At 52.1% G+C, this 12,633-nt stretch overlaps 4 protein-coding genes across 4 annotated transcripts; 3 read left to right on the top strand and 1 right to left on the bottom strand.

Moving 5' to 3' along the window:
• Window positions 1-3,206: 3,206 nt before the first annotated feature.
• Window positions 3,207-4,892, top strand: BKA58DRAFT_136506 (uncharacterized protein). Its single transcript, XM_046164492.1, has one exon. The coding sequence runs from the start codon at window positions 3,510-3,512 to the stop codon at window positions 4,617-4,619; it is 1,110 nt and encodes a 369-aa protein (XP_046028127.1). The 5' UTR covers window positions 3,207-3,509; the 3' UTR covers window positions 4,620-4,892.
• Window positions 4,893-6,503: 1,611 nt separating this feature from the next.
• BKA58DRAFT_419513 (uncharacterized protein) lies at window positions 6,504-7,809 on the top strand (the record flags this gene model as incomplete). Its single annotated transcript, XM_046172717.1, has 1 exon — window positions 6,504-7,809. The coding sequence occupies exon 1, from the start codon at window positions 6,787-6,789 to the stop codon at window positions 7,807-7,809; it is 1,023 nt and encodes a 340-aa protein (XP_046028128.1). The 5' UTR covers window positions 6,504-6,786.
• A 275-nt stretch (window positions 7,810-8,084) lies between these two features.
• Window positions 8,085-10,754, bottom strand: BKA58DRAFT_136521 (heterokaryon incompatibility protein-domain-containing protein). Its single transcript, XM_046164493.1, has 4 exons — window positions 10,049-10,754; window positions 9,589-10,002; window positions 9,146-9,532; window positions 8,085-9,081 (listed from the first exon to the last, which is right to left on the bottom strand). The coding sequence occupies exons 1-4, from the start codon at window positions 10,413-10,415 to the stop codon at window positions 8,198-8,200; spliced, it is 2,052 nt and encodes a 683-aa protein (XP_046028129.1). The 5' UTR covers window positions 10,416-10,754; the 3' UTR covers window positions 8,085-8,197.
• A 107-nt stretch (window positions 10,755-10,861) lies between these two features.
• On the top strand, window positions 10,862-12,201 carry BKA58DRAFT_381133 (NADH:ubiquinone oxidoreductase 11.5kD subunit). The gene is made up of 3 exons (XM_046169974.1): window positions 10,862-10,926; window positions 11,466-11,605; window positions 11,698-12,201. Exons 1-3 carry the CDS (start codon window positions 10,899-10,901, stop codon window positions 11,866-11,868), a joined length of 339 nt encoding a protein of 112 aa, XP_046028130.1. The 5' UTR covers window positions 10,862-10,898; the 3' UTR covers window positions 11,869-12,201.
• Window positions 12,202-12,633: the final 432 nt, after the last annotated feature.

The following is a 12,633-nucleotide window of genomic DNA, read 5'->3' on the forward strand; positions in this document are numbered from 1 at the left end:
CGTGTTAACCGAAAGCGGGAGGTGACAGTACTGTTACAGCAACTCCTGACGATGGAGCGTATTGGGATCTGAGATTAGCTATCATCTAGCCGACGATCTGCAAGACCTTTGACTCGTACACACCTGTCAGTCTTGATGACTCGGGGAGACATTCTACGATTATCTGCCCACGCATGCATAACTTCTCATGAGCCTGAACACTGCACATACTTCTCCGCGGCGGTGCACAACGACGACGGCTGAGTATTTCCGACTAGAAGAAATATGAGGCTTCGGTGGGTACGTCAGCGGCTGCGTAAGAGGGTCTAGATGCGACAGTGTAAAAGCGAAGTTGCGATCCCAGCATACAAGTCTAGCCGAAACGACGAGCAGTATGGCGAAGCGCCGACAAAGCTCAACAATCATGCCCTGCCTGCGCTCCGCTCAAAAAGGCAGATTAGGGTCCAGGAACATGGCTTGACAAGCGACGACTACCGATCGTCTGTGGGTGCAACCCCATTTGGTTTCAAGGTTCCCGTCGATTAGTCGATGAGGTTGGGAACGACGGGCCAGACATACCACTAGGACCACAATCCGATACCCCCGATCGAGCTGTTTTCAACTCTGCAGTGTTGAGGTTCGCGGGCGAGAAGATGGTGTGGTGGATACCAGAGCTACGGTAGCCCAAGCTCCCCGTCAAGGATGATGGGGGCGGCTACCATTTCTGACCCCGCTCACATCTCATAGGGAGACTGTTTGGACGAGATACAGCCCCTGAATCAAGGACTCCCTATATTTCCCATGTTGTTCAGACACCTTGTCTCACTGATTGTTCATCAACAAATCTTCTTATAGATGGTTAGAACTGATCACTGGCCGAGATGATACCCAAGTGGCTTGGATAAACCGGAGGATCAGACGAGGCATCTCTCGGATCTAGCGCTTATACCAACAAGGACGCTTGGATAGCTTCGGAGAGCGAGGCACGAGCCAAACAAGTTTTGAAGACAGGGAATCGTGGTGTTCGACTTCTGGTGCTCGAGCCGGGGGCACCAGCCATGAGTTTTCAGGGACTGAGGGATAGAGCAGGGACCACCTTGAGTAGCCAGAGTATAAAGGCCTAGCAGCCCGTCTGGGAAGATGGTTCAATCAGCAGTCAGACTGGCTTGTGATCCGGCTGCATAGCTGCCCACCTCTATGGCAGGTGAGAAGACGAAATTTCCAAGGTCGACTGGGCCCGGAAAGCGAGCGCATTAGAGAAAGAAGCCGGAGCAGGAAAAACTTGCAGCGCTTGAGGTCAAGACAAGTGCCGTGCTCCGCATATGCGCTGGTAAGTATGCTCGAGGCTTGCTTGCCGTGGGTGAGTCATCTAGGTCCACGTCGCGATGCAGGCGTATGCGGCCGTCGCTTCGCCGACATATTCTGAAACACGACGGATGAATTGCGTGCATGATCAGTCATACGTACATGTGCTCCATGACGACGCTCTATCACGAGCAAGACATCGTCCATGTTGGAGGGTAAACGTTGGGCGAGGACGGGCTTGGGAAAGGGTTGAGTCGTAGGGGAAGGAGCCACCCGCTTCGTGTCGGCTTAAGTGGGGCACCTGACCCAGTCTGTGCCCCTGTCAAGCTGAAAACACAGGAAACGGTCACGAGTATCCTTACAAGTTGCGATATAACATCATGCTCTGTATGCACGCACGATCCTTTTGAATCATGAAATCGGCATCAGCAAAAGTAAAAGCATCATGACAACGTGGGGCAGTCGGCCACGGCCGCGGCGCATGTCCAGGACGTTGCCCCGCGTATTCGTTTGCTATGAGGCGCAGCGACAAATCCCAGCTGCAGGTCTCGGGGTCGCCTTTGCAGGTCTGAAACATGGCAATGTGGGATGCTATCGATAAGTCCGTACAGATGGGACGACTGGACGGCGCTGGGGTTGCCGAACATTGCGTAATGCTCTCGCTTTGCTTCACTTGAGGATACTTTTCTCCAATCGCGCACCTGTAGGCCTGGCGAGCGATGCGGATTGAAACGGAAACGACCTTTCCGATGCAGCCTTTCTTTTGCGCAGAAGCGACCGTTTCCCATAGAGAGAGGTGGTATCGGCCGGAGCGAGTTATTGCCAGTTTATTGCCAGGTCATTGTGGGTAACATCGTCATGAGGCCCGATTGTGTCGGTACTGTAGAGGTGACATCGGCAGCGCCGAATTGATCTGCCTCGAGGTGGCATCGTCACCGCCGAAGCGCACGTGTCTGCGGCTGTGCAGGCTAAGCGAGAGTGGCGCAAATGCCGACGCCACTTCGGCAATCCTCTTGCTTCTTCGCAGGAGCAGCATCATCGTCATGAGGGCACAATTGCGCGAGCAGGAGTCGTAGAATATCGCATCGTGCTTCAGCAGGCGCCGAAGCTACTCGACCATGGACTCTGGCATGATAAACTTCTGGGCCGTCTGCGGCTCACATGATCGCGGGTTTTTCGGTAGAGAACCCTGCTCACACCCCTGCTGGGCCCGCTGATTGGGCTGACTGTTTCGAGCCCATTTTTAGGCTCAAGCAACGTCAACCTGTAGATGGCCCAAGACTACCACGACTACACCCACTGTGAAAGTCCTGCTCTGCGAAACCCCTTGACAAGCGTAGAGGGCTCGTCCTCCCTTTAACCGCACACTCCCCAAAAGGGTAGCAAAGCCGCTGCTGTGCTCTCTGCATCCGGACGCCCAAAGAAGGCTTCTGGAATCCGTGTCATGTCGCAACACCAGATGCTCGACGCCCAACTATAAGCGCAGTCGCAGGCTCGAGGATGCTGCGACGCTCGCCTACGGCGTGTATCCATGTGCAGGTTCCGTGGCTGCTGCGGCCTCCCGATCAGGTTTCTGCGGCCTCGTATGCATCTGCAACCGTGAGACCGTCTTCAGCTGCCCTGGTGCACAGCACTATTCGGCCATAGTCGTCGATTACATTTGCTATTTCCACTGGGGAGGCTGATCAGACGCCTCTTTCGCAGTCATCTCCGTGCGTGCATGGCCGAGTAGTCGTTCGCACAACACTCGCAGCCATGAGAGCATCGCAATCTTCGCGCACCACACGCATCCGCCTATCCACGCGTGCGCAACGCGCTCGCCGTGTCCGTCGGTCAGCTTAGATCCGACTAGACCTGCAGCTGCGGACTTTGGCCGTATGCACGTTTAAACAAGCTAGATGCGCAGTGCAGCTAAACGGGGCAGTGTGCATGAAATCCTTGCCGACAAGTGTGGCCACGCCGACCCATGATCGTCGCTTGTAAGCTCTTAAGAGATCCCACCCACCACCACCACTAGCCTTCTTCACCCTCCTCCCACCTCGCCTTCCCCCATCCTCATTCGCCCGCCCCTCCCTGTCTCTCCTCCTCAATCCAAGGCGCCTCTCGAGAAATTATATCCGCCAGAGACATTTTCTTACAACCTCTCTTTTGTTATTTTCTTTGAATCTTTGATAAATCGTCCCATCCTAATATCGCAAACGTCTCGCACATACCACACATACAACATGCCGATCTCGTTACTACCCGCCTCGGCTGCGGCCTTTGCGCCCCGATCAAATGTCAACGTCGTACTAGCCTCCAAGGTCGAGCCATGGTTAACACAAACCCTCAAGAGGGTCAACCGCGTCAAGCGTCCGTTGAACAGCGTCCAGCAACACACAAGGTGTCTCACAGAAACTCTTTCAGGACCCAACGCAATGTGGTCGCTGTGCTCAATCATGGTTCCAAAGGCCCCGGACTCGGAACTGCGCAAGGACTCCAACCCGCTGGTAGAAGCGCTCTTCAACTATCAGCTAATCCACATCGAGGCCTACGTCGTACACGTCGACATGGTTTCACAACATGAGGTCGCATTCAAGCTTACACCGGAGACTATCGAAGCGCTTATCGAGTACCACAAGGACATCTACTCCGTCGATGTATCCGCCAGCACCTGGGAGTGGGCCGAGAAGGAGCAGCAACTGAAGAAACTTCAAGATGGATTTGTCCAGGCAGTCAACCGCTACGTCTTCCGAACTGGTGTCAAGGCTCTGGAAGGGCTCGAAGAGGACGGTGCGGGAGAGCTACTCGAGGGACGAGGTGAGGACGTCAAGAGCGCCATCATGGGCTTGTTCCTCCCGCTCCTTCCTCCTCCTCCCAGGATCGTCGACGTTGTCCGACCGGCACCGCTTCTCCCAAGCTCGCCCGGCTCTGCCAACTGGTGGGTGCCAACACAGCAGTACCAGTCGCACTCAGCCCCGGTCGATACATGGAGAGTGGTCCCATCGACGCCCAGCCCGACCATCGCTACCTGCGGTGAAACTGGACCAACATTCTGGAGCACCATGGGCAACATGGGCTTCGAAGCGATCCAACTTCCGTCGCCGACACCCTCCTACAGCCAGCCGTACAACTCGACGAGCCCGTATGCGCCATGCACCAGCCCGTACGCGCCAAGCACCAGCCCATACACGTCAAGTTCGTACTACAGCCCGCCCCCAGCGTCGGCACCGATACCAGCCCTTCCTCTGCCGAGCGTGCTAGCCCAGCAGTGCGGGTCAAGCGCCGTACACGGAGGCTTCGGCGGTTTCGGATGGGACACAGGATTCGCACCACAGTACGCAGCATTCACATAAGCTGGATGACAAACTCGACTGTGGTCTATGCACCTGTTCTCTGCCGATGCTGGGAAGCGTGGACCTGGCCAGTCCCCCTTGCTCTTCCCTTTACCGCGCAGGTTGCCCAGCGCACCAACCTTGCGACGCCCGACACGAGACGAATGCGATATTCACGACATGGTGTGCAAACATCACTACTCAACCGGCATGGGACGGCGTTTTATCATTGATTCCTTTTAGCGAGCGTCATTTCTCCTCTCCTTCTCCGTACATTTTCTTTTTGATACCTGCTCTCACGTTATCTTGTTTGTTTTTAGCGAGCGTTTTCCTTTTTTGTCTACCACAACGGCCGGACCAGGTCTTTTCATTTACTTGAATACAGCATCTCTGGGAGGCATGCATGTCGGGCATTTCAAACGGAAGACGGTTAAACAACAGCCTCACGGCTCGCGAGGTCAGGCACACTCGGTTTTGGGATTTTTGTTGTGCTTTTTTCCCGTTTGTTAATGTCGTTTTACAACTCCTGGACGGATGCGCTATCTCTTCGTTGAGCCTGTGGCATGCCATGACTCTTTACGATCTGACGCGATTCACGTTCACGAATTACGCTTACTTGGCCTGGCATTGAGTGTCAGCTGGATACACCGAGAGGCGGCGACAAAAGTTATACATGCATCTGCGATGCCGCTGTGATAGCTCGTCTCTGTTGCGAAGGAGGACTGGGTCGGGAGAACTAGGGAAAGCGACAGCGCGGGGTCGAGACATGAGCACGCCCGTGGCGACTCTGCCTCTCGGGAGGTGGTCCTCTGCTTGCGGAGCAAACACTTCCTGAAGCACCTTTGCGCTATCGCTGACCTTCTTTCGACTTGGGATACTGGATGCGCGGAGACTGTAGGTTCATCTCCTACACTTCAAGCAAGTTCTTGGAAGAAGCACTCTCCTCAGTCGACCTGGGAGCAGTTGAATCGGATGCTGGAACAGAAGCAAGCTTCTTTAGCCTTCTAAACTTAATAAAAAACGAAACTTGAATCAAACAAATCAACTGTTCAAAGAATTGTGCATCGTTGCAAGTGAGATTTGGTGAACTACCTTGGGATGCGATGACCCTACAGCACCACAGCCTCGCAAGTCTTTCAGTAGAGGCCTCGCATTCACGTCGATCATCCTCGCAGATCAAGAACACGATACCCACTTTCGATGCGACATGGAAAATCGCATCACCCGAGCCCTTGGTGTTGGTAAGTGACCACTTTTTGCGGCACAGTTTGGCGAGGCCACCAGGCGACGCCGCCGCAACAGTGCAGCCTGGTGTTCTGCCGGCCTCGCCAACCTCAGCCCCACGCAAACCGCAGCAAGCTCAGCATCGCGTCCTATCAGCCGTTCATCCTCTCAACACCGCGAATGCCACATAACTGCCACGCTCATCAAACGGAAACCAGAAGCAGTAAAAGCCATGGAATCGGAATCGGAAGATACACGATCGATAAAACACCCGGCACGGTAAACAGTCGATAGAGTAGCAACTATGCCATTCCTGACAAAAGATGCGGAACGTTTGATCCTAAAGACCATCAGTAGCGGCGAAGATGCTTGCTGTCAAACAGAATATCCCATCGCGTGATCGCATGTCAAGCTACCCTTCGCTTTAAGATCAATCCTCAGCCTTTGACTGAAGCGCATCTTCTATCTTCTTGTAGATATATACCTATGCTAGGTCTACTTATTCGTTGTAGACATCGTCTGGGGCCATAGCATTCAATTTCCACGCCGCAAGCACTTTCGTGTCGTTGCCTTAGTGAAAGATGAGCAGCAGTGGGCTGGAGAGACGGTGTTTTTGCGCATGTCACGTCTGATCTGAGTAGCGCATCGCCACGTGCAGGGTACATTCACTCGTGCACAATGAACGAAGTAAGTCTACAGCCTCAGACTCTCGTCAGCCTAATGCCATGGCTTCTCTTAAATTCACTATCGATTTAGTCTCCCCTTCCCTATATAGATCACCCCCCTTTTCCCTCCTAGCCGTTCTCCATCACAACAGCTGGATCTGCTCTCAACTCACGCCACAATCTACGCGTCGATATCAGCTCTGGATCACCACTAGCAACTTCCAAGCTTTGCTAGACAAGAAACAAGTTGTCTGCATCATACCAATTACTCCCATCTTCTTGTAAACAACAAAGCAGAGATGGCGCCCATTCCCTTTGCCAGGCAGATTGAGCTTGCCGCTCAAAAGGACACGAATGCCGCCGCTCCATCTCCTAATGGCAAGGCCAACATCCTCGCTTCGGCATTCGTGACCGCTCCTGGTCCCAAGAAAGCCATGCAAGAGACCGAGACCAAGATGAGCAACGTGGCCAAGATCTACACGCTCTCCCATGCCGACCGCAAGGTCCTAGCGCGGGGACCAAAGGTGCAAATCGTCGACAGCGAGAACGCACCAGTAGCCGAGATGCCAATCGCTCTTTTCCGTGCCATTTCCATAAAGAAAGAGATGGTAGCTGGCTCCGATCCACTTGTAATCAAGCTGCCCGCAGAACTTGAAGTGCGCATGGTCCAGGATCTCATCTTACACTTCAACGAAATCACCACCTGGAAGAAGTACGCGAAGGAGCTGCGCCCTTATGAAGCCCCGGGAACATACGAGGACATCCAGCTCTGCAGCGCCGCAGAATACCTCGGCATGATGCTGTACACGCAGCAAATCTTCAACCGATACTGGGCCCTCATCCGCTCGGAGCGTCTCCCAGAGTACTCTGACATCGACGCCTTTTCCGCTGTCCAAACCCCTCTCGGCGAGAACATCTTCCGCAAAGTCGTCAATAAGCTCACTCAGCTCGACGTCGAAGGCAAGATCCCAGACCCAAAGGACTACGCGCTCTACCTCGAGCACAACGAGCGTTTCGGCCGAGCCGTGACGAAAGCCAAGGTAAAGATGCAAAAGCACCTCAACTATGTTGAGCGCAAGGCCAAATGGGAGGCCGAGGCGAAACAGAAAAACGATGCTGATCAGATGATGTCGCAGCAGCGGAAGCAGTATGAGAAGGAGAAGGAGCAAAAAGATAAGGCCAAGTGGGAGGCGGCGAAGAAGACGGAGAAGGAGTTGGCTGTTCGTGTCCAGGCGAAGCAGGCTCAGCCGGGGAAGAAGAAGTGGTCGGTTGAGGAGGCGAATCACTTGCGTCGTGTTCGTGGGATTAATGTGCCTATTTAGGTGCAATAATGCGCATGGGCGTCACGACGGTTCGATTTCTTGTAGCTTCGCCTGTAGAAGTAGATGCGGTTTTCATGTATCTTGGTTTTCATTGGTATATCTATGGAGCAGTCGGATACAGTAGCTAGCATCAAATGAGCTCATTATCAGACGTTTCACCTCTTGTCTACTCATTCTATCGTCTCCTACAATACTACGTGACTTTACTTATGGAACCTTTAATCGTGGTGCTAAATAACGCAGTGTGCTGATAACGTCGAGATTTCTTGTTAGTAGGACAACAAGCCTAGTCGGATATTTCTGTTCACAATCCTAAGTATAGGTAGCCTACATTTCGTAGTGAACAAGACGATAACTACGTGCTCATGACTAATTGCATAGTAAATGTTTACACAATTTTCACCTCTTCCATCGGCAATGCCATTATTAGGCTGTCTATTCCTTCTTTCGTCTCTCCAATTTTCTCTTGACGATACTCGTCACTTTCTTCCAAATCTCCATCGTTCTGCTCCAAGACTCCGGATTTGGTCGTTTCCATGCAAACAGAAAGAAAACCTATCCTCTCGTACTTCTCGGCATTCTCGGTTGTTCGCTGAATGACGATTCCGCTCAAATAAACATCGCGATACCTCGCAACCAAGAGCTTTATGTTACGTCCATAGATATTTGGGGGATTGGCGGTGGTCAAGTCGTAGTCGTTTTTAAAGGCACTCGATTTAACACTCAGGCCATATTGTCTGAATAGTTGCTCGAACGAAGTTGACTTGAAGATGTCCTCGAAGCGCTCGTGATTATTAAGACCATTGATATCAGCTGGAACAAGCTCATCTGCGGCAGTCAAGTTCAAAACGGGTACGCTCAAGGTGATGCTAGCGTCGATGACTTTTCCAAGATTGGCGGCACCAATAGCAGTATACTCCAAGCTGACGACTTTGGTTCGTTCGGGGAATTTAATAGTAGAGTCCCACATAATCCCTAAGCTCTGCGTTGATGCCCAAGACCAAGAAGGGACCATCTGGGTGGGGCGCGGTCTGCGAGATTTCCAATTCAGTTCCCACAAAAGGTCTGCAAGTATGCTATTCTTCCACATTCCCGAGATATAGACGTCGTCTGCTTTCCGCAGTTTCGACGTTCTTTCCCCCAAGGCCGCAATAGCAGGCAAACGATCGCTCTCGTAGGTCAGTCGCAGGGCGGTGTACTCCATGACCATCTTCTGCCAATGCTTACTGGCGTTGAGAGTTTGATCTCCCCAATCTACTTCCCAAAAGTGGCCTACAAAGGTGAAGATACGAAGTCAGTGTAGGTCTCACAAGCATTTCGTACGGCAACAACTTACCTCGATCTTCGCCGTGCGTTTGCCAGATCCGGTCTTCGCCAGCATCCTCAGAGGCAAATTGAGACTGGCACTCCCAGTACACCTGTCCTTTCCCAAAATGTATGGTGCGGGTTGATAGCCTTCGTTCTTGGTACACCCAGGCGCGGGTTAGCAGTGGCATTGAATTCGGCGGAATACCCATGGATTTCATTGGGAAGCTGTCTATTGAAGTCCGGACGCACAGGTACGGATGCTTGTTCAGACGTCTCACTGCAGGCCGATGAGAGAATAAACCGCCGTCACTGTCCTGGCTAGCGGTAGCTGCAATAGTGATGTGCGAATTTTCGTAGATACTGGCCATCGTGGCAGCAGCTTCTTTCCAGTCCTCTTCGTTGTCTTGAAGAATGCCTGCAATTGTTCAGCTGCGTTCCTTTCAAACAAAGTTGACTCCCAAAAGTTCTCACATAGTGCATCAATCCAAATGTAGCGGATTTGTAGACGACGACAGACCTCCACGGCATCTCGGAACGTCTGAGGCAGATCGGATGTTACAAAACCCTTATTCAGATACTCCAAAGTATCAGCTTTCAACTGGAGAGCCGGGCCATGCGGCCCCCAACAATGACTAAGACAAGCGTATGAAGCTGGACTGCTAGGTTGCTCTCTAAGGTATATACGAGTAGCCCCGATCTCGAGGATTCTCTTAGGTAGTGGACTGACCACCCGTTGCATACACTGCTCGTGATGCTCCATACAACTAGTCCTCCAGTCCTGAATCACACGAAAGGTTTGTTGGGAGGATGTATCGCCAGAGAGTGCGCGTAACTCCTTGACGTTCCATATATCCAATCTGCGACGCTCAGAACCTTGTGGATGGTCTGTACATAGGGTCAGCTCGAGTACCTGTACAATGACTTGACATACAATTGGAACGGAAGATCTCGATACCATCGCCCAACATAATTGTAAGTTGTTGATTGCGTGGTAAACTCAAAATCCAGAATGATTTTCTGGTCGAATTTGGGTGTTCATTCCCAACAGAAGTGGTGATAGCATCGAGGATGAGAGCGCAGTTTCGGCACCCAGACCTTGCTCCCACGACGGTTTCTTCGAATTCAATCCGAAATGCGTCATGTCTCAGGGTAAAGTCCCCTTTGATCGTTTCGTCCGCGATCGAATGCTTACAACCGACACAGACGTTTTCGTTGTTAGACATGTCTGGGCGGGTTCCTGATGTCGAATTGGGGAAGAATTCCGAGAAAATCATCAAAGGTACCCTTTGCCACGGCATTGCTAGAAACGGATGCGGCAAGAGCGCCTGTCCGTCTTAGATTTGAGGAATGCTGATGCAAAGTCACAGCCTGGCGAGCTCAGCTGAAGAGGGGGACGGGGACGGGGACGGGGACATGGTGCATGCAGCCAAGTTATGTGGCTGTGGCGGGGTTTCCTTCACCGGGTTACGAAGTAAAGCATGCATGCTTACAGGATATCGGATGTAGAACAAAAACTATGGATCATTTAAGAATATTGCGAGTTTGTTCCTGACGAAAGCTGTTTTTTATACGTACTACCTATGCGCCGAGTCTGAATTGCGAAAAGAAAAGATGCAGACATGGTTTGCTAAACGATGTAGAGATGCTGGGTGTGAACAGCGCAGGCCCAGCGCCATCGGATCAGCGCCAAAAGGGCCGTGCACTGCTGACGTAACACAAGCTGCCCGAGTTCACAGCAGCAGCACATCGCGACTCAAGACCCCCACTTAAACACCGCGACAATGGCTTCAGGATACGGACTTGCTGGTGGTACGTACGATTCACTTACTCGGGGACAATCTTGGGAGCTTTGGGGGTTGGCGGAGGCAGCGGAGCGAGCGCAATGGCACTACGAAGAGCGAACCTGGATCGAATGCGAAGAGCGATAACGATGGCTGCACGATGCGAATACCTCCGCGGACAACACGAACTTCAAAAACAAGAAGAAAAAAATGGGGAGAAGCGGGATCGAGCAGCAATGTCGGCGCATAGGGCAGCTGCAGTCATACGAAGACGGGCGCTGAACCTAGGGCACGATATGAGTTCATGGAGACGATCGGCAGCACAAGCAACAGGTCGAACAGACGACCTTGACCTCTTGGATAGGATCCGGTATCCCGAAACGGTCATCGCACCTTAAAAACGGCAGCATCAGCTCTCCACTCGCTCCATTTCCCCGCCTCCATCAACCCGTTCGCTCGCGCCGCAACCCTCCAAAGCTCTCCGACCTTGCCCTTAGCTGCCCTACAATACCGCAACCAGCTTCTCTTCATACACATTCCAAAACTTAACTAATACAAACATCCCAGGCCCATCCCGCTGCTTCCCCTTCTGGCAAGAAGTCCTCGCATGCTACACGACCAACACAAACGCCGAGGACGACTCTGGCAAGGCAAAATGCGCACCCGTACTTGAAGACTACTATGAGTGCCTTCACCACAAGAAGGAGGTAAGTACCATTACCTCCCTCCATTCCCATCCACGCCCTGCTGCACTCCAACACCCCACGAAAGATACGTGCTAATCTGAATGTTTGAACAGGCCGCTCGTACCCTCGCCCTGCAAGCCGCGTACCGCAAAGCCGAAGCCAACATAAAACGCGACGACGCACCGTCTGCAGGCGAGATAAGGCGATTGGGCGTGTTAGATGCGCCGCTCGAGGAGAAGAACCTCAAGCCTAGCAAGTGGTTCCCTCATAAGGAGATTAACTAGCGTAGAGTGGAGTGGACTGCATTACGCATTGGTCTGACGATGGTGGAGGGTGAGACATGAAGGGAAGGGATTTGTGTATATCGGTACCCAGGCAGCTTATCTTACGTGCACGGCCAGCAGGAAGGGAACAATGAAAGAGATTGAAAGTGATGACGGATCATAATATGTGTAGGCTGGTGTAGTTGCAACTCTCGATCATCGTCTAAAACCGGTAACGTGAACTTCGGTGTGGAAGCGAACATGACCACAGGTCGTGCATGATGAGCAAGTCATACTTTCAAACCTTACATTGACAGACACGTCAAATGACCGGATAAGAACAAGTCTCAAAAATATATGCTTTCATTCTTTGTGACTGACACTACAAGCATACATCATCCTCCATAATCCATACGCATAACCATCCTATCCTACTCCTCCCCCCTTACCGATGCAGACTCGAAGATGAACAAACATTGAACACACCATCATTATCATAACGCACCCTTTTTCGCCCAATATGCCATAATGCCCCATAGAACGCCATAAGCGGAGTAATTCATTCGACAAAGTAATGCGGCCATAAAACGATGACAGTAAACCATATGAACAGCGCTCTCGACTCCTTGCATGCTTGGAGCTTTCCGTACTGAGAAACCGAAACGGGACCTAATCAAACACACGGCAAGAAAAGCATCATAACGGCCATAATCCAACTTTCGCTCATTTTGGTGATTTTGGGCCATTCGCGTTGTCGAATGGTTTAGGGTCTGTGCCGAAGCGGGA

Source organism: Alternaria rosae (assembly GCF_020736505.1).
Source record: "Alternaria rosae strain MPI-PUGE-AT-0040 chromosome Unknown BKA58scaffold_3, whole genome shotgun sequence".
NCBI classification, from domain to species: Eukaryota; Fungi; Ascomycota; class Dothideomycetes; order Pleosporales; family Pleosporaceae; genus Alternaria; species Alternaria rosae.